This window comes from Monodelphis domestica, chromosome 5 (genome assembly GCF_027887165.1).
Source record: "Monodelphis domestica isolate mMonDom1 chromosome 5, mMonDom1.pri, whole genome shotgun sequence".
NCBI classification, from domain to species: Eukaryota; Metazoa; Chordata; class Mammalia; order Didelphimorphia; family Didelphidae; genus Monodelphis; species Monodelphis domestica.
Genome location: NC_077231.1, coordinates 268,095,221 through 268,122,421, shown reverse-complemented (window position 1 = coordinate 268,122,421; position 27,201 = coordinate 268,095,221). Strand labels below are relative to the sequence as shown.

At 35.7% G+C, this 27,201-nt stretch overlaps 1 protein-coding gene across 8 annotated transcripts in view; it reads left to right on the top strand.

Moving 5' to 3' along the window:
- The window catches only part of CACNB2 (calcium voltage-gated channel auxiliary subunit beta 2), a 413,180-nt gene that overhangs the window by 198,978 nt on the left and 187,001 nt on the right, over positions 1 to 27,201 (top strand). Inside the window, exon 1 of one of the 8 annotated variants that reach the window (XM_007504907.3) lies at positions 22,787 to 25,863. The exons of the other annotated variants lie outside the window; for them this stretch is intronic. Within the exon in view, the coding sequence (XP_007504969.1) occupies positions 25,813 to 25,863 (51 nt within the window). The 5' untranslated portion in view covers positions 22,787 to 25,812. Of the gene's footprint in view, positions 1 to 22,786; positions 25,864 to 27,201 lie in introns of those variants that run through there. 8 annotated transcript variants of the gene reach the window in all.

Here is a 27,201-nt window from a genome sequence, read left to right as displayed (position 1 = left end):
ACCCAGATGTTTCTGACTTCAAATAAAGCACTCTTTCCAACATACTACTCCACTCCCCATCATCTGTTATCATATCTAGTAAATGGCCCATAGTAGGTATGCAACAAATAATGGTTAATTTGGTCCAGCCCCTCTCCCATGAACTCTATTCTTGTTTCCAACAGGAAGATTTAAAAAGCCTCCCTATGCCACAGATACCTGCTTAAAGGAACCTCAGAGAGCATATGTTTTCCAGTGTCAAGCATGACATGTGGCCTCCTGCTAAGCCAAATAGACAGGAAATTGAGTTACAGCCAAGGAAGAGAAAACAAAACCAAACAGAAAGAATACGAAATCAACTTGAGACTTCTCTGATTAGTAATAAATGAAGCATAAAGAATCCCTGAGAAGCAATTTTAATTGAACAACTTGGTTCCAGTAGCTAAAATGATATGGCAGGGAGAAAAGAGGAGCAGCATACTAAAAACCATTGACTTTGGAATCATGGTCGTGGGTTCAAATTCTACTTCTGAAGCTTATTACTTAACCTTTCTGGACTTCAGTGGCCCTCTATATAAAATTAGAAAGTTGAACTAGATGGCTTTTGATCTTTGATCCCATAAAAAGGGCAGACTTTCTCGTGTACTTTTGTCTTTCTTAATCTTTTATTTTTATCAATGGTATATAAGAAGTTTTACTTCAATTTGACAAATATTAATTAAATATCTATAGTGTACAGAATAGTCTACAAAAGACAGTACACTGAAATAGAAGTAACGTTTATACAATGAGACTTTTGCATTGGAAGGCAGAGGAAATGCAGGAAAGGAGGAACCAGATTGTAGACTTACAGACTAGCAGAAGGGATGAGATGCAAACAAATAATACAAAGTATAATTTATGCAAATTAATAATAATAACCTTTAATAGCACCTAAAGGCTTATAAAGCATTTTACATATGTTATCTTATTTGATCCTCACAACATCTCTATATGGTGGGTGCAATTATATTCATTTTACAGATGAGCAACTGAGGCAGAGATCAAGTGACCTCCTAAGAGTCACACAGCCAGTGTTTGAGTCAAGATTTGAACTTAGCTCTTCCTAACTCCAAGTCCTACACTTTATCTTCTACCTACTCAGCAAGCAAGTACTAGATGAAATCTAAGATGACAAAAGTAATGACTAACTAGTAGTCAAGGAAAGATTCTTGAAGATGGTAGTTCTTGAGTTATGAGAATTGATTGTTCTTGTTCAGTCATTCCCGACTCTTCATGACCACATGGACCACAGCTAACCTAGATCCAGTCATTCCAACTCCTAAAATCAGTCTGTTAGAATATTGAAACATTCCTACAAGATATTGAAAAATTGATGAAGGATTCCTATATTTACCTCCTGCCTTAGCTATTATAGTAAAATAGACCTTCACATTTTTTCTCCTTTTGGTCTGGATCTGTGATTTCATCCCTCCACCACTGCATATTAGCAACCTATCTGTGACTAATACTCTTATTAGGCTCAGTGCTCAGGGACACTGAAAGGTTAAGTAAATTGCCCAAGGAGACTCAGCTTGCATGTGTCAGGGGCAGAATTTGAAACCAGACCTTCTTGACTCTACCCTAAATCATTACACTTTTCTCATTCTATGTATACTAGAAAAATATGTACCAAAATGTGAAGATGGATTTAACAGAGAGGAAAGGAACTATATAATAATATATATTATATGTAATATATAATATATATATTATAATAAAAAGTTTTTTTAGTTATTTGGGGAAAAGAGACCCCTCTCCCCCACTTGTATAGAATGTTGCTTGTTTGTCTAACACTACAAATGAAATACACACCAGTTAGAAGGGTTATGGATCAACTTTATACTAATTCCAATTTTTGTCCTTTGAAGATTGATTTTTTTCTTTATTTTCTGAACTCAGTTCTGCAAAACAGCCCCAAAACAGACAAACTAACAATATTTTCCATCAGCTCAGGAGTCTAAAGCTGATAATTTGACCAAGTTTTAATTAAGCTCAAACCATTTCATTTGTAATAAGCATCATCTGATTCCAAAGAAACTGTACAGAACCCATCAGACATAGTTTCCCCTTGCGTGATTCAGAGAAGCAAAGATTTAATCTAATTGATGAATATGGCATGTTCTCACACTAATGTAAAACACTGTTTTCTTTGAATTTATTTTTAAAGTGAAATCTCTCTTACTAGATACATTATAAATACTGAAAACATTTGCTGGGAGAATTAGTGGTCTACTGGGAATGAAGAAGTTCATTTCTACTGAAAATGCTACACACCTTTTGGTGGATACAATTCATCTATGAGAATGATCTGAAAAAATAATAAATTTTCCAGCTTGGAGTATATTAATACCTTCAAAATTATAATAACATGCATTTCATTAGCTAAATGTTGCCTATAACTGCCTCTTTTGAGGGGCAGGGAGAGCCATATATGATTTTTTCCTACTATTGATACCATTTTAAAATTTAAGTAAATAATTTTCATATAAAATATGTATTTATATTTAATACCAAATAATAACAATATGGTTTAAATTCATAATCATTTCCCCAGAAACTGAATTCTTAAGAATTTTTGAGCACTTACTGAAATTAAGGATTTGTAGTGAGAATTTAGAGGGAAAGGAGACCCCCTAGCTAATTAGCAACTCATAAATAAACATAGACTTAAGAGATTGTTCTTGTTGATCAATATGAATATTAATGCAAACATTAACTTTGAAAACAAAGATTATATTCGTGACTTGTGGCATTTTTTGAAAGGAGAAAAAAAAGAAACACATAGGATTTCAATTATGTTCACATATGGGAGGAAATAACCATTTCCTAGATTAGATTGTGAACAGAAGAGTAGATCTTTCCCTTATTACACAAGTTTTGAATGCTTCCCTTTTTTTCCCTCTTGACCAAATCCAAAACGCTTTTTTGCAGAAGAGGTTTGTCTTCTTGAGGCAGCAGTATGCTTTTAAAAAATTAAATCATAAGAAATGAAATATAATTGAATTATATTTGTGGGGAAATTCCAACTTCCAATTCCATTCTAAACTAGCATTAGTAATGCCCCCTCAGATATTTTCTGAAACAAACTAAAACGTTTCTATATGAGCCAACAGTGTAGTTTCTACTAGAACAAATAATATGAAATTCTATGTTTAATTTTGTTTCTTTTTAAAATTCAGCCTGTAACTAATGGGCCTTCCTCCTTTCTTCAGGCGATATTCAATGCAACAAAACAATCAACATAACAAAAAAATTTGTGCAATCGTTGAGCTTGAAAAATATATAAAATCTGGATTATTTTTAATAACCCTTTCATTATTCTTGGGATCTATTATATATTACAAGATCAAATATTTCCTTCCCTAAAGAATCTTCTCTTTATAACAGCTAACTCTATGAGAGTTCTTAATATCCATAAACTTGTTTATTTAAAAAATATTTTGATAACTATGTTTATGTTATTGAAATTTTTGTCATTCAGTCATTTCAGTATTATGAGACTTTTTGTAATCCCATTTGGAGTATTTTTGGCAAAATATTGGCTTGCCATTTCCTTCTCCAATTTATTTTACAGATGAGGAAACTGAGGCAAACAGAGCTAAGGTACTCACTCAGGATCACTCAGCTAACAAGTGTTTGATGCCTTCCTCTGGAAGGTGGGTCTTCCTGACTCCAGGCCTGGTGCCTTAGCCACTGTTTCACTAATTTGCAGTATTACAGAGTAATTGAAAATCTTTTGTAATATTATGTACTTTATTCTATGCATTTAGAAACATTATTCTGAGAAAGGACTTTTAGGCTTCAGCAAACCATTGAAGGGATCTATGACACCAAAAAAGGTTAAAACCTCCTGAGGGAAAGCTGGTCTGTATTCTAAAGTTTTTGTTTGTTTTTCTTAAACAGATTGATTCTTGAAATTTTTGCAATCACCCAAATTAAACGAAAGAATTATTACTCCTTTAGGAGCCTAGCTCTGATGACTAATCAGAATGAATTGTATTTAGGATTTAGATTCTATGTATATGTTTCTAAAGGAATATTGGAGTGCTAGACAACATTTCATTTTTTAAATTCTTTATCTGCCCTTGTTAGGAAGAGCAATTTTAATAAGCAAAGTAAACTTATATATATTAGCAATCAGAGACCCAAGAAGGATAAGTACTTTGAAGATCAGAGACTCGGTGAAGGCCAAAGGTTGTTTCATTATTGTGTTTATATCTCCAGCTCTAAATGCAGTGAGTACCTTGCCTATGGTGGGTGCTAGAGAAATGACTGCTAAATTATATTCAACTGAATTAGCTACCATTAAGAGACCTTGAGTCACACTTTTATAGTTAAATTAGAAATTAAGATGAATGGACTTAGCTTTCAGTTATATATCAAAGCCTGTTTTTTAGCAAATTGAGAATTACTTCAAAGAGAAGTCACTTTGATGTTAGAGGTGGAGAAAATATAGCCAAGAGACTAAAGGTTTGCCAAGAAATCATTTTCCTGTTTAATTTGAATTATGGCTAGTACTGATGAAATCACTGAAGGAGAATAGAAAACATACATTTCTCCTGAAAAAGATTCTTAACAAGATGTTGATTTTAAATGTCACTCAGTAAAATTGTTTCATAGAAGCAGTTCACCTGGACATAGGACCTATTCTATGCACTATTTTCAAAGAAAATGCCACTCTCAGCATGGAAATATGATATGATTTGGGATGCAGTCTCACAATAGTTCTGGCAGTTGTGAAAGGCGAATATCATATATATTCACATGTAGCCCTTTATGGAGTAAAATTTAAGTGGATCCGAGGATCAATTTAAGTGGACATTTGCAGTGGAGTCAGGAAGACATATTCCTAAGTTTAAATCTGGCCTCAGATACTTTCAAACTTAGTGACCCTGGGCAAGTCAATGATTCCTGTTTGCCTCAGTTTCCTCATTTGTAAAATGAGCTGGAGAAAGAAATGGCAAACCATTCTGCAAATGGGGTCATAAAAAATTGGGCACAACTGAAGTGACTGAACAAAAGCAAAACTTGATATTTGTGGAACACAATCTAATTAACCTTTTTTGAGGTCATTGAATCTTAAAGGGCCAGGCTTTTGACTTTGGCTTCATTAGCACCATTTTCTCAACAAATGAACTAATCTAAGCAGGGAGCAGCTATTTAATTATCATTGAGTTCTTTCTCTTGCCTGAAAAATACCCTGTCAACCTAAGGAATTTTCTCAATGAAACATCTGCCTTACCATAAGGAACACTGATACAAGCAAATAGATGGGTTAGTATATGGCTAGTAGGGATGATTTGTAATGACATCACCAATCATTCTTCCATGTATGCATGTTCTAGGAGCCAAGCTACCAATATGGCAGTCTGGTCAATAATCCTTAAAGATGGTTACAGCCACATCCTCTCCTTATCCTGTTCTGGTGGGAAAAGATACACGCTAAATGGCTCCATCGTTAGGTGGATTCAGAGTATTAATAGAACCAAAGAATCTTTATTAATTGATATATGGATTCAGTAGAGGGGTTCTTAACTGATTGTGTAGTTACTTTAAGTGGAGTGATTGATGGAGTGATCTCTACAATTACATAAGTATAGAAAGGGGGCGGAATCATTAGGCAACCAAAAACAAAAAATCTGATCTTATCTAGTAGATTGTAGGACTGATCTGCTTGAGGCAAGAGGGGAATATCACAACCAAATAAAAAGGATACTATCCTAAAAAGAAGATATATGGGGAGGGGGACATAATAGCTTTCTTCAAATATTTGAAGAGCTTCAATGGGGAAGAAGAATTTAATACATTTAGTTTGGCCAGGAACTATGAACTAGGACCATCAATAATCAGAAGTTCCTGGGGGGCGGGGCAGATTTTGGCTTGATTTAAGGGGAAAAACCCCAAGACTTCCTATCAGATATTTAAAAGTTGAAAAGACTGCCTGAATATAATGGGTTGTTCCTCACTAGATAATAAGGGAAGAATTGTGTCCATTGATTGGGTTTATCAGAGGCAATTCTGATTTGGGTATGAGTTGGACTAGACTGGCCCTTCCAACTCTGGGAATTTGTTCTAACATTATAAGTTTTTCAGCATTCAGGAATTTTTTTCAGCTGCCAAAATCCTTCAACAGTAGTCACTTCTGGTTAAGTTCTGTAGGAGATTTAATACAGTGTTTATGGAAGCTTGATTGACAGTAGGGAGAGCTAAAATGCACTGCTTCTGTTTAAAGAATGTTAAATTCATCTACATTTGACTATCTTCCTAACAAAGTGAAATTTCATGGTATGAAATACTTTATTGTTAAGATACTTCAGTCACCTAGATTAATATTTTTTTGGCTTGTTTTTACATCTCTGATCATTTTATAGCATATTTTCATATGTAGAAAAAGCAACTTTGGGGGAAATGAGATAAGCATATTGAAAATACCTCAAGGCTGTAAGTTTACCTAAAATCCTTTAAAAAGCATTATTCATATAATGAATTTATCTAAAGATGTTTCCCTAAATTTGAAGAAAGTGGAGTGGCATTCTAGACTTGTTTTTTTTTAATCTGTACTTTGAACATAAATGCATAAGAAGTTACTGACTGCATTATACATCAGCTTCACATATGTCAAATGTCAAAACATGGCATTAAGTGGACAATTGAATTCTCCAAGTGCCTTGTTGCACCTCAGAAATTCATTGCTAGATTAGTCACTTTGATTAATTAACTCATGACATTTTCATGTCCACATAGTTTATCTTATATAGAAAAAAAATTAAATTGAGAAAAATTGCACTTGTTACCCAACAAACTTCCAATAACAGTTTTTGTGTCTCTCCATTTTTTTCTACCAAAATCCTTTTGATATTTCTTCTCCTTGCTCTTTCTAGATAGGCCCCTTTCTTGTTTGCATTCCATTTGCATGTTATGATTTCAACCCCCTTTCATTGCTTCCTGTTTATCAGAGGACCATAGATCTAGAGCTGGATAGGACCTTAGAATCTGTCTAATCCAACCATCTCATATAACAGATGAGGAAACTGAGGCTAGAAAAAGTTATGAATTTCAAGGTCACACACATAGTGTTACAAAGTTAAAACCTGTCAGTATTCTTTTCACTTTATAAAGCTGCATCCCAATCCTCATCCTTCCACCAGTTCGCCTATCACATCCTTGGGACTTGTCTCTCCAGCCCATCAATGAGATTTTCATAAATTTCATCTTTATTTAAAAATAAAACCATTTATTGCATCTCTTACCTAAAATGGTAAATCTGCAGGATCATCTCTTTTGGTTGAAAGAGATCCAAGAGTTAATCTTGTTCACACCCCTCATTTCACAGATGAAGAAATTGGGGTCTGAAACAATAAATGATGTACCACTTCTTAGCACAAAGTACCAAGTGGCCAAGATAGACTTTGAACCAAGAGCCAGTGATTCCAAATGCAATGCTGTTTCTATTATTCCACTGTAAATATTTTTAGAATTTTTCTATAAATAATAATATAATATGTAACATAATATAATATTTATGATTTATTATAAGTAATAAATTATAATAAATATGTTTTCCAAGAGAAACACAATTTTCACATTAACTATGTCCAAAAATTTATATCTCATTCCTTTTTCTTCTCTCCCACCTTGGCCCTGCCCCAAGAAGGCAGTTAATGTGATAGAGTAGAATTTTTAATGAGCAACTTTATGGTTACAGTGTATACCTCAGATATGTAGTCTAGCTTCTAATATATATGATATAATACATAATAGTCAAAATGGATCCTTCCTAATTGCATAAGTTGTCTTATGTCCAATATTTGAAAGCAAAAAAAAATCGAAGTAATATAAATATTATATGTAGCACAATTAAAACAAAATATATTATAAATTACCTACATTTATAAATATAAAATAACTTAGAAATAGAAATTTTTTTATAAGTTACTTTGTATAGCAGTGAAAATAGTCATCTAGAATATGATGCTATGATGTTTTAAAATATTATTATCATTATTATTTAGTTGTATCTATTGTGATGATTATTCTTCCATTAATTATGTCACAATTATAATGTGAGAATCTATTATATCATGTAATCATATAAATATATTAATAAATATAAAGTTATTATAATTAATAAATAAACCCCCTTATCCAACAGTCAAATCCCTGGCAAACTCAGGTTTTAGAATATTATCTTGTTTCTTAAAACAAGTAAATGAAAAGGGGAAAAGACCTCTGAGCAGCAGAAATGTCTTATAGAGCAGTCATTTGATTTGATGGGGGGAGAAATGTAAAAGCAACTGGGTTTTAACCCAGACAACTTTTCATAATATAACAGATGAAAAACAATGAAGACATATTGACAGCAACAATGTGACAACTCATAGTGAGGGAGAAGCCTCAAGCAATACACAAAAGTAGATAGAATAAATGCCAAAGACACTACTCTGGCTATTTAGTGTAGGAACTAAAACCCTAAGATTTTGAGTTGGAAGGGGCTAAAAGAAATAACACAGCCCAACTTTCTTGGCCTGGAGTCTGTGAACATTTTAAAAAATGATAACTACATTTTAATATAAATGGTTTCTTTGGTAACCCTGTATGTATTTTAAAATATTCTTCTGGAGAGAACTAGGTGATTCAGAGGATGGGGGTGGGAGGGTGTCAAGGCCTAGAGATAGGAAGTCCTAGGTTCAAATCTGTCCTCAGACACTTCCTAGATGTGTAACCCTGGACAAGTCACTAAACTCCCATTTTCTAGCCCTTACCACTCTTCTGACTTGGAACCGATATAAAGTATTGATATTAAGATGGAAGGTAAGAGCTTAAAACAATTCATTATTCTGAGAAGGAACCCTTCAGCATACTGCCAAAGAACTCCTTAGTACCCCCCAAAAATAGATCAAGAAGCCCTAGCCTCGTTCAATCTCTTCCTTTTACTAGGAGGTAACTTGGTATGGTGGTAAGGTTCCAAATCCCATTTCTGCTACTAGACTCAATAGGTCTCAGTTTCTTCATTAGTAAAATTAGAAGGCTCAACTAAATGTCCTCACAGAGCTCCAGGTGCTTGAATTCTAACTTGTGATGGATTATGGCATACTCCCCAGTCATACTCTCTGTCTGATGGGCCTCTTCCTCCCTGACGGAGGCTAATATTCAATATGCTATATTTTAGGAAATAGAAAAGTTTACTTCAGAAAGATTTGATTTTAAAATGGTTAAAATTTCAAAGGTTTGAGCCACTTAGGATTAAGCTTTAGGTATCTAGAAATCCATTTATATTTACTGCTAAAAAGACTGCTAAAAATAAATCTCATCATATTACAGATGAGAAAATTAAGGCATATGGTTGAAAAGAGTTAGGAAAGGCTTACATATAGTAAAAAGGTAGGAAGAGAGAATTAAGTAATGAATTTGTTGGGAATCAGAAAACTATGGCTAGCCCTGAATCTTTTAGATCTGGGAGAATGGAAGCTCTCTATGTGGTTTATTTTTCTTCATTTCCTCAGCATCTGGCTCAGTGCCTTCTACATAGAAAGTGCTTAATGAATGTTTATTGAATGGAATTGAATTGCTAACTATGTGATGCTGGTGGTGGTGAGAATGAATTCCCAGTGAATAAACCCAATCAAACAATGCATAGTCAGCTGCTCTGCAGTTCCAAATTTTAGATAGTTGTCTGGGGGGCACTGAAAGGGTAAATGGTCTGCCTAGGGGTCACACAGCAAGCGTATGTCCAAAATGCACTTTGAACCCAGCTCTTTCTGTCCATAAGAGTGCCTCACTATATATACATCACATTAATTTCCTATATAAATGATAACACAGGTCTAATCTATTAAGAATAGCTGATATTACATACCGTCTCCCTCTCCTTCTGCTTCTCCATCTGGGAAATAAGCACAGAGATAGTTCTCTAACTGCTTTAAATGATTTTGTTTTGTATATAGATGAAATAAAATGGTTGCAGTATTTAAATTATCTCAGCAAAAGGTTACAATATAGAAATTCATATTATTGCATTTTCATACCATTTGGGGAGGTTGGGTGAAATGTTATTTTCCAAAAGATGTTCTGTTAATGCAAAACTGATAGGAGCAATAAGGTAGGGCAGTGGATAGAACACTGGATCTGGAATCAGGAAGATCTAAGTTTGAATCCAGCCTGAGCCATTTACTAGCTATGTAGCTTAGGGGAGACACTTAAGCCCTGTGTGCCTCAGTTTCCTCATCTATAATATATTGGTAATAATAACACCTATCTCCCAGGGTTACTTTGAGCATCAAATGAGATATTTGTAAAGTATTTTACAAACCATAAAACAGTACACAAATATTATTATTATTAGAGCATTATGTACAAAGGCAACAAACAGTACCCACATGGATAGCTTGACATATGGTTGTATGTAATGCTAAAGAAGGTAAGAGAAACATTAAAAATCCACTCTTTATGAAGAGTCAATGGACAGTGCTTCCCAGAGAATGGAAGAAGTTGTATGCATTGATAATGGCAATCAGAGTGATGAGGAGATTTTGACCGACAGATGGACCAATTGGGAAGCCAATAAGTGGTATTGAGTAGGGTAACATGAGGAGGAGACTGAGATAATAATTGACAAAATAAAATGGATAAGAGAATGAATGCTGAAAGGGAATGTAGAATATAATCAAGGAAGCCAGAAATGGGGAATGATGCGGTGGAAGGATTACTGATTTGGGCATTGATTTCCTTAATTTTATAATGTAGGGGTTGGACTATTTGACCTCTGGAAGGTCTTATCTAACACTAGAACTAGGATTCTATAGTTATTGTCAATATTCATGTGAGTTGAATATAAAAACCTAAAATGAATGTTTTCATCAGTCTTTAATTCTTTTGTCCAAAGAAACTTGGTTTCTTACTTGGAGTTGTGGTTTAAGGAGTGTTCCTTACTTCAGTCTCTACTGCTAAGAATCACAATCCACATTCTTCCAAACTCAAGATATTTCTTAATCATTACAAGGCAACAAAGGTCAAAAATACAGGGGAGCAGCTAGGTGACCCAGTGGCTCAAGAGCCAGGTCCAAAGATGGGAAGTCTTAGGTTTAGATTTGGCCTGAGACACTTCCTAGTTGTGTGACCCTGGGCAAATCATTTAACCCCCATTGCCTAACCTTTACTGCTCTTCTGCCTTAGAACCAATACACAGTATTGATTCTAAGATGGAAGGGAAGATGAAAAAAAAAACCCAAACTCAAAACACATTGATTTCAACGTCTGAGACTCCTTTGCCTCATGTCAATGTGAGAGAGCATTAAATATTCAATCAGAAAATTAAATTTTGATTCTGGATCTGATTCTTCCTACTTCTATAACTAGGGACAAGTTATTAACCTCCCTAGACATTGATTTCATACCTGAAAAATTGATGCAATAAGCCTGGACTAGTGGTATATGGCTGTTTTCCCTGCTGTTGCTAGTCTAGCTAGTAGGGTTGATAAGGCTGAAACTAGTGGATTATTTGAGTTCAGGAGCCATGTAAGCTAAAACTGATTAAGTTTCTACAGTCTGGCACTAATATAGTGATCACTTCAGAGTGGAGAGCCACCAGGCCACTTACGGAAGGGCAAAGCAGTCCAAGTTCAGAAAGTGGAGCATGTTAAAGCTTTTGTGCCAATGGTTCTTATTGATATTAGGGCTACAAGTGACCAAGGTAAGATAGGGAGGCCCAATCTCAGAATAAAATAAACAATAAAATAAAATGAATAAAATAATTCTTGCCCAACCTAGGTCACAGTGTTGTTGTGAAGGAAGAGTTTTATGAATAATAAAGCTCCATAAATCAAAAATGGGATGCTAAAGGGAACTGTCTCATCTTATAGATGAGGAAAAAGTTTATGTGAATTTTCCATAATCAAACAGCTGATAGAAATGTGTTTGTGACAGTTGACATTTGCATAAGGCTTTTGAGTGCATTGAGGTTGGCGAATCATCTTATGTACATCATCTCATTTGACCTGGTCAACAACCCTGTAAAGGTGTAGGCACTCTTCCCATCCTACAGATGAGTAAACTGGGGCTATAAAATTAGGAAATGAAACTGGGCAATCTCTGTTTTCCTTCCATTTTAAAACATCCTTTGATTCTATAATTCAAATAAAGTCTTTGGAACTTAATTATCCACCTCTTTCATCATATTAGATATCATCCTAGATATGATTCTCAGAGGGCAATAAGGTTCTTTCACTTTAGAATTAAATTCTAAGACAAAGGCTTAACAATTCAAGAAAGTCCACACAAAGCTTATATCTGAGTTCTACTGAGAATAGCCCACCTGAGAACCACTGCCAGCAAAGTCAGTTAAATCAAAAGTCACAATGGAATGTTACAGTCAAAATACAGGATTGACTAGCAATTTCACTTCACTAACTAAATTCATTTTACTCTAATTAAAATTTTCTCCCGTTTTCTCTTCTTCTCCATTGATTTGCTTCCAAATATGTGCATAGACTTTTCTGTTTACACACCTTAATGACTCACTATCTAATTTGTTCCCTGTATCTACAGTCTATCAAATTATTTAAGCTTTAAATACCTAGTATGATTTCTATCATTTAATTATGACTATATCCACATGTAGATGCCTAAGTTGTATTTCAAGCTGACATATATACACATGGCCCTTTTCACTTGATATTGTTCTTAATTAATCTCTGCATGAGAGACTTGCAATGTAATGAGCCACATTTTTTTAAAAGTCAATTCACTGTAAAAGGTAAAAAAGACCTACTAATTAAATGCTTCCTAATTCTAAACTACAAAGCTTATAGATCACTTACAAAGGCCTGTCTACATTACTCTTTGTCACCTATTTTTATTTTTTTTATTGAAAGGGATGTCCTAATTATCACCATCTCCAAAAATACTTTAGTTCTTAACAAGCCAATATTTTTTACACAGGGGAGACATGATTCATCCTTTAATGATATCCACGAGATATATAAAACTAAGGATTATTTATTGAATTTACTGTATATGGAATTTCTGGATGTACCATGAACAAACAGTACTCTCATTCCTATTTAAAAAAAAATTCTTCAGCTCCATGTTGGCAGGGACTGTGGCTTGTTTAATCATTTTGTGCCCCATAATGCTCTGCACATAGTGGGAAAATCACAATTATTTGCTAATCAGGCTGTTTTAACACTTTGCAGCTTTCCATGAAAGAAATACATTTCCCCAAGAGAACTTTCTCTCATGATATTGGCAGGAAGTGAGTAACAGACACGAATAGCTCCACTTTCTACATTGAACCAGGAAACACAAATATGACCCTGGATAGAGTTCATATAAGATGAGCTGGTTTGAAGAATTTATAAAATGTAATAATTTCAAATACAGGAATTTCTTCCCTAAATATGGAGATACACACACACACACACACACACACACACACACACACACACACACACACAGCCAAAATCAAATACTAACAAGTCTGCATTTTGGATATAGGTCAGTCTTCTAAGCCCTAAAAAAGAAATTTGGGGTTCAAAGACTATGATTTCCTTGGGTAGTATGGGTATTATTGTTTTCCTTATTTTATAGGCAGAGAAGCCAAGGCTCAGAAAAAATAAAGTACTTCCAGGGGACAGAAAACCAAATCTAACAAAAGGATAGAGTCAGGGGACCTTCCTGCTTGATTTAACTTAAAAGGTACGCAGAGAAGGCTGAATTCTTGAGTTTAAGGAAAAGGAAGAAGGAAGGTCCCAGGACCCCTCCCCCACCTACTGTGCTACGTCTCCGGTGGTCACTGGAATCTTGTAGGGTGGGGCTCCATACTGGAGGGAGTGCCTTGTTGCCACAGTTGTGCCAGGCTTGGGGTTCTATCCACAACTGGCAGGGAGGCATCTGGAGGAGAGGTGCAGAGGAGAGGACAGCCTAGTCATAGCCACTGCTCTCCACCTTGGGTCTCTGCTTCTAGAGGTTTTGGCCTCAGGTCACATCCAGCTCCTCACATCAGCTCCACCCCACCTTAATCCAGTCTATCCAAAGGGCAGATAAGAATCCTTAAGAGGGCAGGGAAGCTCAATCTCCAACACCCTTCCCTCAGCGATTATACTGAAAGACCCCTAAGAATCCTGCTGACTCTGATCCCAGGGTGAAGACTGCAACCATAGCAGAATACCTTGATAATAGGGCAGGAAGCACATCTCCCTTTAGCCTCCACACCTTCAGCTTCTGCTGCCAGCTGAGGAAGATCTGACCTCAGGGCTCATTAATACTCCATCAACCTAATCTAGTCAATCAGAAGAGCAGAGAAACCCCTTCAAGACAGAATAGCCCAAATCCACAGATCCAGCAAATAATTAGAGGAATAAGATTACAGCCAATGACAGGGGGCAAAGAAGGACCAAAGAAAACCAAGCAAAAAAGCAGGAACTCAAGTGAATTGAATTCAGGCTTTGGAAGAACTCAAAACATAATTCAAAAAACAATTAAAAGAGGCTGAAGACAATTGGGAAAAGAACTTAAAAAGTAAAATAAGTCATCTGGAAACAGAGGCACGTGAACTAAAACAAGAAAATAGTGACTTGAAAGTCAAAGTTGACCAGCTTGAAAATGAAGCAAAGAAAGTAAAAGGTGACCTGCAAAGAAAAACAGACCAGAAGGAGAAGGATGACCAAAAGGCCAGGGATGAAATTCAGTCTTTAAAAATTTGAATCCAGCAACTAAAATCAAATGACTTCACAAGGCAGCAAGAGTCTATAAAACAAAATCAAAGAATGAAAAAAAATGAGGAAAATATGAAACACCTCATTGACAAAACTACAGACCTGGAAAATAGATTGAGAAGAGACAATTTAAGAATTATTGGACTACCAGAAAATCATGACAAAAGAAAAAGCCTGGACATCATTCTACAGGAAATTATCCAAGAGAAATGCCCTGATATACTTAAACAAGGAAAAGTGGAGATTGAAAGAATTCACAGATAACCTCCTGCATTTAATCTGCAATTGACAATGCCTAGGAAAGTTATAGCTAAATTCAAGAACTATCAGACCAAAGAAAAGATACTACAAGCTTCTAAGAAGAAACTATTCAGATATCATGGAACCATAGTTAGGATAACATAGGACCTGGTTGCATCCACACTGAAGGACCAAAAGCCATAGAATATGATATGAAAGCAAGGGAACTGGGTCTCCGACCAAAAGCTCAACTACACAGCAAAGTTGACTATATTCTTGCAGGGGAAAGTATGGTCATTTAATAAAATAGAAGATTGCCAAGCGTTCATAAAGAAAAGACCTGACTTAAACAAAAATTTGATGCCCAAACACAGAACTCGAGAATCACCAAAAAGTAATTAAAAGAGAAACAACAAACAAACAAACAAAAAACTTTTTTAAGGGACCCAATGAATTCAAATGATTTATATTCCTCTAAAAGATGGTATTGGTAACTCTTAAAAATTGCTATTATCATCAGGGTAGCTAGAACTATACTTAGAAGAAACAGCAACAAACTGTATAGGATGAAATGTGAACTATATATATATATATGTATATATATATATATATATATAAACTAGGGGTAAAAAAGAATAATACTAAGTGAAATGGGAAAAGAAATAAAATGAGGTAATTTTATATTTCATAAAGAAGTGCATGGGGGAGAGGGAGTAAGACCCATATAATGGAAGGGCAAAAGAGGCTGGAGACAGTCTCCAAGAAAATTTTTATTATTACAGTGGGAAGGGTCAAAAAGGTTCAAATGGAAGGAAAACCTCCAACTCCAAATTCAATCATCATCATCAACATCACCAACATCATCACCCACAACATCACCACCAACAATAACATCATCATCATCAACATCGATATCTATCTATCCATCTTTTCCTGGCCCAAGAATTATTTTTGCTGGGAGGCCTAACCTAATAGCATACAATGCAGAGTACTGAATATAAGAGTCTAAAGACCTAAACTCTAGGTTTGAATGCCACTATGTATCCTTTGGGGGTTAAAAAAAGAGTCTTCTTTTTCCTGGACTCAGTTTCCTTATGAGTGAAGATTACCTGGACTCAGCATTAAGTTAATCAATTAAATCAAAAAATAAATCAGGTATAAACAAGGGGGGGAGAACATTAAAAAAAGGAGGGTAGGGAGAACCAAGACTCAGAGAGGTTAAATAACTTGCCTGTAGTAAAAATTATAGGCAAGGGTTAAACCTAGGTTTCTCCCAACATGAGGTTTTGTTACTCATTTTAATACATTATATCTCTGTATCTGTGCCTGCAAAGAGCATTCCCTACCTAGTTTCCTCATATGTAAAATGGAAATAATAATACTTGTAGGGTCTATCTACAGAACTTGTATGGCTTATTTCACAAGATATTTGTGAATATCAGTGAGAAAACTGAAAAGGTCAGTTAGTCAGATTGTTGGTGACTTTAAGCCACAGTCAATAATTTGTACTTTATCCCACAGGCAATAGGGAGCTGCTGATTCTTTTTGAGCGGGGGAATAACTTGATCAGATCTGTGCCTTGGGAGGGAGGTTTTGGTAGAAGGGAGATGGACAGATTGTTAAACAGAGAAACTGGAAGCAGGGGGACCAGTTAGAAGGTTCTTGTCACAGTGTTGTGAGATCAGAAGTGATGAAGGTTTTTTATCTTGAGTAGTTGCCATGTAAGTGGAAAGGAGAAAGAAGGAAGATATTGTTGTGGAAGGACTGCTATACACTAACAAAAATAATCAATACAACAGGTTGAAATATAAAATATATGAATATTCAAACAAATATGTATTTTTAAAATTTAACCCTTATAGAAGTAATCATAGTTCATTCACTATAGAAGGATATGAAAATTTTCTATCTTTTCTGTTTTATAAAAGTTTAAATTTTAGGATAGTTTTTTTTTATTTCTTATATTGTAAAAATTTTATAGGATCTCATTTAATTTACCTCACATGCAAGAAGCATTATGGTTAAGTAGAAGAAGGCCTGGATTTGGCATTAGAACATCCAGATTTCCCAGTTCCCAGTTATATTACCTTAGACAAGTGACTTAACTTTTGTAGTTCTCAGTTTTTTCTTCTTTAAAATGCAAATAATAATAATATTTAAACTATCCATCATATTTATAATACTAATCACATTCATAGTACTGATGGTCTATATAATATTTATAATACTTCTAATATTTACCTATAATATTTAAGGGGTTATTGTGAAGATCAAGGATAAAAAAGTTTGCTTGGTTACTTTTATTTTTTTATTTGAATAAGTTTATTTAGTCAATTCAGAACATTATTCCTTGGTTACAATAATCACATTATTTCCCTCCCTCTCATCCACCCACTCTTCCCGCAGCCAACATGCAATTTCATTGGGTATTACTTGTGTCCTTGATCAGAACTGATTTCTATGTTGTTGTTTCCACTAGGATATTCATTTAGAGTCTACACCCCCAACCATATCCCTTTGGCCCATGTATTTAAGAAGTTCTTTTTCTTTGGTGTTTTTACTCCCACAGTGTTTCTTCTGGATGTGGATAGTGGTTTTTCTCATAAGTTCCTCCGAGTTGTTCAGGGTCATTGCATTGCCACTAATGGAGAAGTCTGTTACATTCGATTGTACCACAGTGTATCAGTCTCTGTGTACAATGTTTTCCTGATTCTGCTCCTCTTGGTCTGCATCAATACCTGGAGGTTGTTCCAATCCCCATGGAATTCCTCCACTTTATTATTCCTTTTGATGACTCTATTTAGTTCTGTGCTTGGACGTCAAATTTTCTGTTCAGGTCTGGTCTTTTCTTTGCAAATTCTTGGAATTCTTCTATTTTGTTGAATGACCATACTTTCCCCTGTAAGAATATAGTCAGTTTTGCTGGGTAGTTGATTCTTGATTGTAGACCTAGTTCCCTTGCTTTCCAGAATATCATATTCCATGCCTTTTGATCCTTCAGTGTGGATGCAGCCAGATCCTGCATTATCCTCACTGTGGTTCCATGGTGTCTGAATGACTTCTTGGCAGCTTGTAATATCATTTCTTTGGTCTGATAGTTCTTGAATTTGGCTATAACATTCCTGGGTGGTGTCAGTTGGAGATTAAGTACAGGAGGTGATCTGTGGATTCTTTCAATCTTCACTTTTCCCTCTTGTTCTAGAATATCGGGGCAGTTTTCTTGAATAATTTCCTGTAGTATTATGTCCAGGATTTTTCTTTTGTCACGGACTTCTGGTAGACCAATGGTTCTTAAATTGTCTCTCCTCGAACAATTTTCTAAATCCTCTGTTTTGTGGATGAGATGCTGCTTCATATTTTCCTCAATTTTTTCATTCTTTTGGTTTTATTTTATAGTGTCCTTCTGCCTTGTGAGGTCACTTAATTCTAGTTGTTGTATTCTGGTTCTTAAAAACTGGATTTCATCCCTGGCTTTTTGGTAATCCTTCTCTTTCTGTTCGGATTTTCTATGGAGGTCATCTTTCATCCTCTTTACCTCATCTTTCATCTCCTTTGCCTCATCTTTCATCTCCTTTGCCTCATTTTCCAGCTGATTAATTTTGGCTTTCAAGACACTGTTTTCTGTTTCCAGATGATTTATCTTGCTGTTAAAGTTGTCTTCAGCCTCTCTTAATTGTATTTTGAATTGCATTTTGGGTTCTTCCACAGCCTGTATCCAATTCACTGGGATTTCTGATTTATCGTTTGCTGATCCCACCCCCTCTGTTCCGTTCACTGTATAGAAGCTATCTATTGTAATTTCTTTCTTCTTTTTCTATAGTTTGTTCATATTCACCCCTTCTTTGCTCCCCATATTTGTCTGTGCTCTTGCTCCTTACATTTTTTTGGTTTTGGGGGCTTCTGTCAGTCTCCCTTCTTTGACAGAAGATCTCTTGGTGTAGTCTCTGGGGGAAGGTTGTTGGGGGTTTGAGCTTCCCTGTCCTCTGTAGGCTTTTGATTGGATTAAGGTCCAACAGTCAATGAGGGAGGGGTGTGGAGCCTGGGCTTCCCTGATTTCTGAAGACTTTTGATGGGATTATGTTCAGCTTGGTTGTGCTGGGTGTGCTCTGAGGCCAACACCTCCTATAAGGCTGGAGCAAATATGGAGGATCTACATAGCTCTAGCCATGTTTCCAGCTCTATGCTCCCTCTCTAGCTCCTTCCCTGTCATCTGTGTTCGACACTTTGAGCTTGGCACAGCCCTGCCCGCAAGATACACCCTCCAGACCAGCACCTTTGCCTGCCCAGAAGTTCCTGCTGCTGCTGGAGTCCCGGCGCTTTAGGTGAGCGGGGGAGGGGTCCTGGGACCTTCCTTCTGCCTTCCCCTTAAACCTGAGTGTTCTCAGATTCCATCTTTGGGGGGGTGTACCTTTTGAATTGAGTCCAACAGGAGGGTTCCTTGGCTCTGTCTTGTTGTTAGATTTGATTTTCAGTCCCCTAGGAGCATTCAGTTTGTGATTAGTAAGGAAGAGTATTCAGATGTCTGAACTTCTGCTCCTTCTAGGCCTCCATCTTGACTCCGCCTCCCTTGCTTGGTTACTTTTAAATAGTAAAGCACTAACAAAAATCACCAATTAGAACCACTCAACCATCGTCAAGAGAACTGGTTTTTAAGCCTGCTACAGAACCCAGTTGAGGCTGGAATGAAATTAAAGGAGTTGGATAACTTGTCCAAAAGTGTTTTTGATAGAAATAGAGGTTCTAATTGATATATACCCTTTGCCTAAAGACAAAGTATTCATCTCTAGATTAATAACTGTTATATAGATAAAAAAAATACAGCAGAAAGATTAACTATAAATATATCTCTGAGTTAATTTTATTATGAGTGAATGCTATTCTTGTTCACATGAATTCACTGTCCTTTTGTAATATTTCATACTGACTCTATAATAAAATAATATGAATGGAATGTAGGAGCTGTCTTTTGTAGAGAAAAGGACCAGATGCTCAATGAAGTTTGTTTTAAGGATCCATGTATACTACTCTCTTTTATAAGAGAGGCAGCATGGAATAGGGAATACATAGAGCATTGGGTAGGCAGCTAGGTAACATAGTGGTTAGATGGTAGGACCAGGAGTCAGAAATATCTGGTTCAGCACACTGCCTGGCACATAGATATTGTCACATACACACACATATCAATGCTTAATAAATGTTTGTTTGTTTGTTTTGTCTCTTCCTTCCACTGCACAGAGTCAGGAATACTTGAGTTTGCATCCTGGGTCCTAGGCAGCTAGGTGGTACAGTAAAGAAAATGCCAGACATGGAGTCAGGAAGATCTAAATTCAAATCCAGCTTCAAACACTTACTCTCTGTGTGGCTCTGGTCAAGTCACTCAATCTTCTTTGCCTCAGTTTCTTCATCTATAAAATGAACTAGAGAAGGAAATGCCAAACCATTCCAATACCTTTGCCAAGAAAACCCCAAATAAATAGAGTCCTGAGTCATGGAGTCATGTCTGAATTGACCGAAACAACTGAAAAACATGTGCTGAATAGCTCTATGACTCTGGATAAGTCTCTTAGAGCCTTTCTCAGCCTCAGTTTCTTCATTTGTTCAATGAGGATAATAGAATGGCCTACTGCACAGGGTTATTGGAAAGAATAAATGAGATAATATTTATAGACTACCTTACAGACCTTAAGTTACTACATAAACATCAGAAATTGTTATGGTTTTGGAAGTAATCCTTCTTACCTTTTTCTGTGGTCCTAGGGTAAGTCACTACTATCCAGATATTCTTTCTTAATAGTCATTGCACTGCACAAGTGGATAATATAATTGTTTGTAGTTAAATAAAAGTATTAGGATATAAGCTCTGTAAGCTCACCAAAAGAATCTTTGGTACATTTCTGGTAGGAAACAGGCTGACAGGAAGGATATTTGCCAGTGTTGTTCTGGGAAAACAACTAGATCTCAGGCAAGAAAAAAAAAGTTTATGCATGGCACACTTTTAATTTTTATCTGCATTATTAATGCTTTCTTCATCGCATCTTCAAATCAAGAAAGTCAACAAAAGAATAAATCAAACCTTGTCAGTCCCAAGTGTAAATACTTACACTGAAAATAACAATTGGGTCAAGAACTAGCTCGAGCTGGTTCTTGTGCACCGCCTTACGATGGTCCCAAGCGATTTTGATCTCATCAGCCAGATCTCAGTATTTTAAAAGCTTTTTATTCCACGTATCTCAGAGATGATTGATATTTGGGATGGCAGTGTCTCTGAACACATTGTTCTTAAGTTTTTGTGAATCAACATTAAGGCTAGGTGATTATTGCCCTCAGTTTGGCCCATGTAATGTTTGAAGATAGATGTGGGTTTTTTGTTTGTTTGTTTAATTCTCTAAGTTATTTTGAGGACAATATTTGTAGTTTGAGGATTTGTGACTGATAGTTCTTAAAAATATACCAAGTGTATGATGTATGTATAGTTATAGTTCTCAGTAACATTTTACTTAGACATTCAACAAGTAATAAATTTTTACAACTTGCAGTGATGTTGAGCTGTCTCCATTGTTCCCTGGAATAATCTACTTTTATCAGTAATACAGGGCTCCTTTAGGAAAACCCATCTATAATTTCTTGAAGTGATAACCTGGTCCTCATTTGCCATCATAAACTCCTCTATTCACACACACAAAAAATCTGCATGTCTTAAGTATGTCACTACTTTGACACACATTGGTTGAGTTTATGTGAATATTGCCAAAGGGCCTTTTGAGTCTACTCTTGGGTCTCAGTTGTACCATAAAACTTCATCCAAGGGTAAATCTCTTACAATATATTCAATTAACTCAATGGCATTATTTTTATCATTATTACTTTTATTTGTAGTTATGTGACCAAGGAAATTTTTCTTAGCCTCTTTTTCATAAAAATAACTATAATATCCTTTCTACAAGATTATTATATATCTCAAATGAAATAATGTCTATAAAACACTTTGCCAAATTTAAAGCACCAAAGAAATATCAGTTATGGTAAAACAGAATAATAATAGTTAATATTTATATTTATAAAGAATATCTGTCATAGGAACTCCACAAGGTCAGTGGTTCAAGTATTGTTTTGTTTTAGTTTTGGTTAAGAGTCTTTTTTGTCCAGACTGGACATACAGCAACCATTCATTGGACTGATTCCACCATTAGGAGCTTTGACATGCCCTATTTCCAACCTTTTTTCCTTAAGGAATCATGGGGTAGGAGTAGGGATACTATTACTGATATCTTACCTTATTGATGTCAGTGTTAGAGCAGATACCTAATCAGGGTAGTCTACTGTAGCTCTCCCTGGATTGAGCAGTCCATCAGCCTCAGCCTTCCTGGTAGTAGGAATTATAGGCATATAGGTACCCAACTCAAATATATTTTCACCATTTTAATGATTAGGAAACTGGGGGAGCCAGTAATTAAATGACTTCCCATAGTTACCTGGCTAGGTAGGAAGAGGAGTGATTCAAACCTAGGGATTATAGCTCTTTTCACTACATCATGCTGAAAATTTCATTGTACAAATACTAATTTTTAGATAGTCATCTGCCTCAGAATAGTTTATAAAATCACAGACTACTTTGATAGGAAATAATTCTGGGAAAAAATGGAATCTGAATTGTAAGAGAACAATTTAATAATAGGACTGAGGTTCAGATATTGCTTTGTTCTTTTCCATCTTGATCAATAGCTTTCTGGATCAATAGCCAAGCATTCTATTCCATTTTTCTTAAAAGTAAGCATTTGTAGTTAGTTATCACTGACAGTATAACTTGTTTGGTGAAAAGAAAATTTGATTTTAAAAAATCTTTGGATATATGTATGTGTTTGTGTTCCTTTTGCATTTTTCCTAGTTATTATATGTAATCATGCAGCCCTTACAAAGGTTATATCATTTCCACCTCAGGAAAAATAGAATTTGGCTGTTATCAAAAACACATGCGGGTTTCTGTGGGTTTTCCTTTGTTATTATGATTCATAAGCTGGCTGACAGCAGCCATGAATATTCATGTTTGCACACAACATCACCCTGTATAATGAGGGATGAAGCCATGGGTGGCATTAGTTCTGAAAGCGGATAGGGTCAAGGGGACCTTTTCACACAATCCATGTTAGTTACCCAAATTGGCTGAATTGCAGTGAGTTCTAAGGATACCACATGTAAGGTGTCCTGTGAGGTTCTGACTTTGGTGACTTCTGGCAAAATATCTTTGTTCCTGAGCAATGGCCCCTAAGCACAGTAGTAAAGTCTGACTCATGTCTATTTAAAGTGAAAGTCACCTAATAGAAGTCTGCTTCTTTCTATCTGCATTGTACCTATGACTAATGTTTGTGTAAACAAATAGTAAAAGTTTGGTACTCGGAGATCAACAGGAGAACAAACATATTTCCTATATAGATCCTGAGTCAATATTCTGAGGGAAGGCTTTAGACTGCAGTCAGGTTCAAATCCTATTTCTGCCATTTATTATCAGTGTGAACTTGAACAAGTCACATAATGTCCCTGGGATTTTTTTAGTTCTCCTCCATCTCTCAATCAATGATTCAGTTATCTTACAATACCAAGTTAGAGGTATTTAAAAAAAGCAACAGAACTTTTTTTTTTTATTTTTAATAAGACCATAAGGAATGGAAAAGGTATGGCCTAATTGGAGAAGGCCGTATATTGTTTTGCTTTTTTATTTAAAAAAAAAAGTGGGGAAGAGAATCGAATCTGCAAACTATAAGTAAAATTCATTGATAGAGGGAGAGATTTCTTCTTCCAGGATGCCTCAATATCACAGGTCTGGAAGTTATTAATCCCTTCCCCTGTGGATATTTAGGAAGAGAAATAGTGATTATAAGGAACAATTACGGCTTTTTTTTTTCAAGAAGAACTAATTATTCTAATGGTGAAGAATAGCTCTCCTACACTTAATTTTTACCAACAAGAAGGAACTAGTTGTGAAAAAAGGAGACAAAACATTTCATGACTGAGGCAGCTGAATGGTAAAGTGGCTAGAGAACTAGATATAGAATCAGCATGACCTGAGTTCCAATCCATCCTCACTCAGACACTTACTAGATACATAATCTTGAGCAAGTCACTTAACCACTGTCTACCAGTTTCCTCATCTCTAAAAGCAGATATGATAACAGCACCTACTTTGAAGCATTTTTATAAGCTTGATCAATGAATGCTGTGCAAACCTTAAAGGGCTAGTAAAGTTATTATTATTATGAAGGAAATCAGTGTCTGACATGCATTCTAGCTTTGAGGAAAATAAGGATCAAATGGTTCTAAGAGAAAAGGTACACTCCCATGGAATAAAATTCTAGATAAGAGTGAGGTCAATCTAAATTCTGAAGACACAAGCAGAAGTCTCATGAGGAAGAAAGGGTACCTAAAGAAATTGATGTGGATACATAAGTAACTCATAAACATTCAGATTTCTCAAAGATGGAAATACAAATAACTGAAGATGAATGTAGAGAAGATTGAAGGATATTTTTATATTAGTAGCACCATCCTGTATACTTGTTGCAAGGGTGCTAAATCCCAAAATAAGCTAATGCTGGCAATTGATACTAGAAATAACAAGAAAAAGATGTTTTTTGAGCAGGAGACGACTTTTAAACAATGTTGGAGGCAAGATGAAATTTTTGTAAAAGGACTAGAGTGGCTGCTTCAAATGAATATGATTATGAAAGAGGGCAGTGAGAATATTAAACTCCCATTTAACTGTTTTCCCTTTAAAGGCTCTCTTAAATGAGAAATATAGAATAAAAAGAAATAAATAGCAAGAAGTAGAAGTGGAAGCAAAATAGCATCTTAAATTAGCACAGAATACCCTAGAAAACCTCAGGATTAGGCTGGACCAAGAAAGAATGACTATCAGTAGGAAAGCAAACAAACAAGCATGCTTTGAACATCAAAAGGCTGCTTCTAGGGAGACTGTCTAGGTGAGGGTGGTCATTTTAGAATTTACCCTAGATCAAGGACTCCAAGCAGGAAACTTCTTGAGCTTCCCTTAGAATTTACCTTAGATCAAGTTCTCTAAGAAGGAAGTTTCTTGAGCTTCCCTTCTTAATGAATGTTGACCACAAAGAACCATGTTCAGTCATTTCTGTACTAATAAAAGACAAGTGTTATCAATGTCATATAAATTTCAGTGACCTACAAGGAAGCTATATTACCGCACCCTAGTTATGTCTCTCGTGTCAGTGATAGGACAAAAAGGAAAGAGTTTTGTTTACTAGAGGGAAGGATGAGGGGAAGGAGGCTTCTTTCTTTTAAGACTGGGAAATGATCCTTCCCTTTGATTCCAGAATAGCTTTCAGGACAGTAGTTGACTTGAATAGGAACAGTCTGTTTTTCAGTTGAGCAAGTTATTGGGAATTTAAGAGACTATCACTCCCCAGGATTCTGGCTTACTCCTGCTTTGAGGCATGCAGCTGATATTAATGAAAATGCCCCTTCTGCTTTGACAAGTCTGCTGTGCTTCCCCTCTCAGCCAGCTGACGTCATTCAAAATTGAGAGGAGCCCTCCCACTCTGCTTTCTTAATTGAGTTTGATGGACTTCTCTGCTCTGTTGAGCCCATTCTGGAGTGGAGGGGAGGAAAAAAACCGGTTTTTAAAAGTGCAACGTAAGAAACTTTATAGTGACATACTGGCTAACGCTATATGTCCCAAGCCAAGAAGGAAAAGGAAACCAGTTGCTATGTTGTTCCGACAAACAAGACTGCTTGCTTTTAAATTTGACTGAGTTTTTGTTCCTGTGAGAACTATTCCCGCTGGAGTGGCTGGCCCACTTGGAACTAGTCTGGTATGCTTGACAGACGCCTGCTGTCTCCTCAAACTAAGTGCATTATTCCTGGGGTAAGCATATGGTAAAGGAGTTCAGGCCAGATGCCCAGTGTGGTCGAGAGAGGGGGAAAAGAGACTTGCTAACCAACTTAAGTTAATTGAATTTTACTTTCCTTACTTTCGGACATTTCTCTCCTATCTTGCCGGAAATGTTACAATTACTGAGAAACTGTGTATCGTGTTACAACTTCTCTCTTGGGGCTATTTAAACAAACTAAACTGGGTTCTAGTGTTTGTTTTAAAGTGGATAAAGTGAAGTCAGGTACATTGTTGCCTAATGGGTTGGTGAGGTGTGTGTGTGTGTGTGTGTGTGTGTGTGTGTGTGTGTGTGTATTTACAGTGTGATATGGAAAGAATTGTAGTTGCTGCAAAAGATAATTTAAGAGTAAGGGGAATCGTGACTTACAGCATATCTGAGTGCGCACTTTTGTGTCTGGGGCCTTTTAATGTAATCAACATGATCCTTCCTTCCTTCCTTGCTACATAATGAGATTTGGTCATTGTTTGCCACTTCTAAACCCTGAATCCGTGATCCACATCATGCAGTTATGCGCTAATGAAAGGCAAATGTATTGTTAATGACCAGGAAGTACAGGGCATCTCTGTATAAACATAAAAGGACAGTGGGATCTTGGGGGCTCAGTTTATACTTCTTCATAAAAATATTATAATTTTTTTTCCTTCTTTGAGTAGTACAAACTTTGTGACAGACTATAACTTCTGAATATAACATTAAAACAGGGCATCAAATCATAAGATTTAAAATATCCAGGAATATTTATAGTTTATAGTGTTCTCCAGAGCAGGATAGCTTGATTTTTTTTAAAAAATCCATTATAAGAAATTCATTTTAAAATACTTTTCAAGATATATACAGGATGTCACACCCAAAAGTTTTGTATACTTTTAAACTTTAACAACTTAAAACTGCTCTAAGAGTTTAAAGACACCCTGTATGTTGCTTCCTGTTGTTCTAAGACACTTAAAACTTTTTTGAAAGAAAAATTCTTCTTGAGACTTCTAAGAAATAGTTTCCCCATGCTTTCAATTTTTTTTGTTACCTTCTCAGAAACAGAAACGGCAGATATGATCTATGTAACTGACTAATTTCTGATCATTTTTATGCTTACCAGCTATATAGATGATAGTTTATTGGGTATCTAAATTTTGTGTAAACTAAATATTTAATGGAAAATATTTAGGATTTGGTTTATTGTGCCAGTGGTCCTTAACATTTATTCTAATAATTATCATTATCTGTTTTCTCTGAGTTCTGATTTACCTACTGAATTCCCTCTTACCCTAAAAAATACTAGCGACTTTATCAATTGCTAAGATGTTTACAAAAAG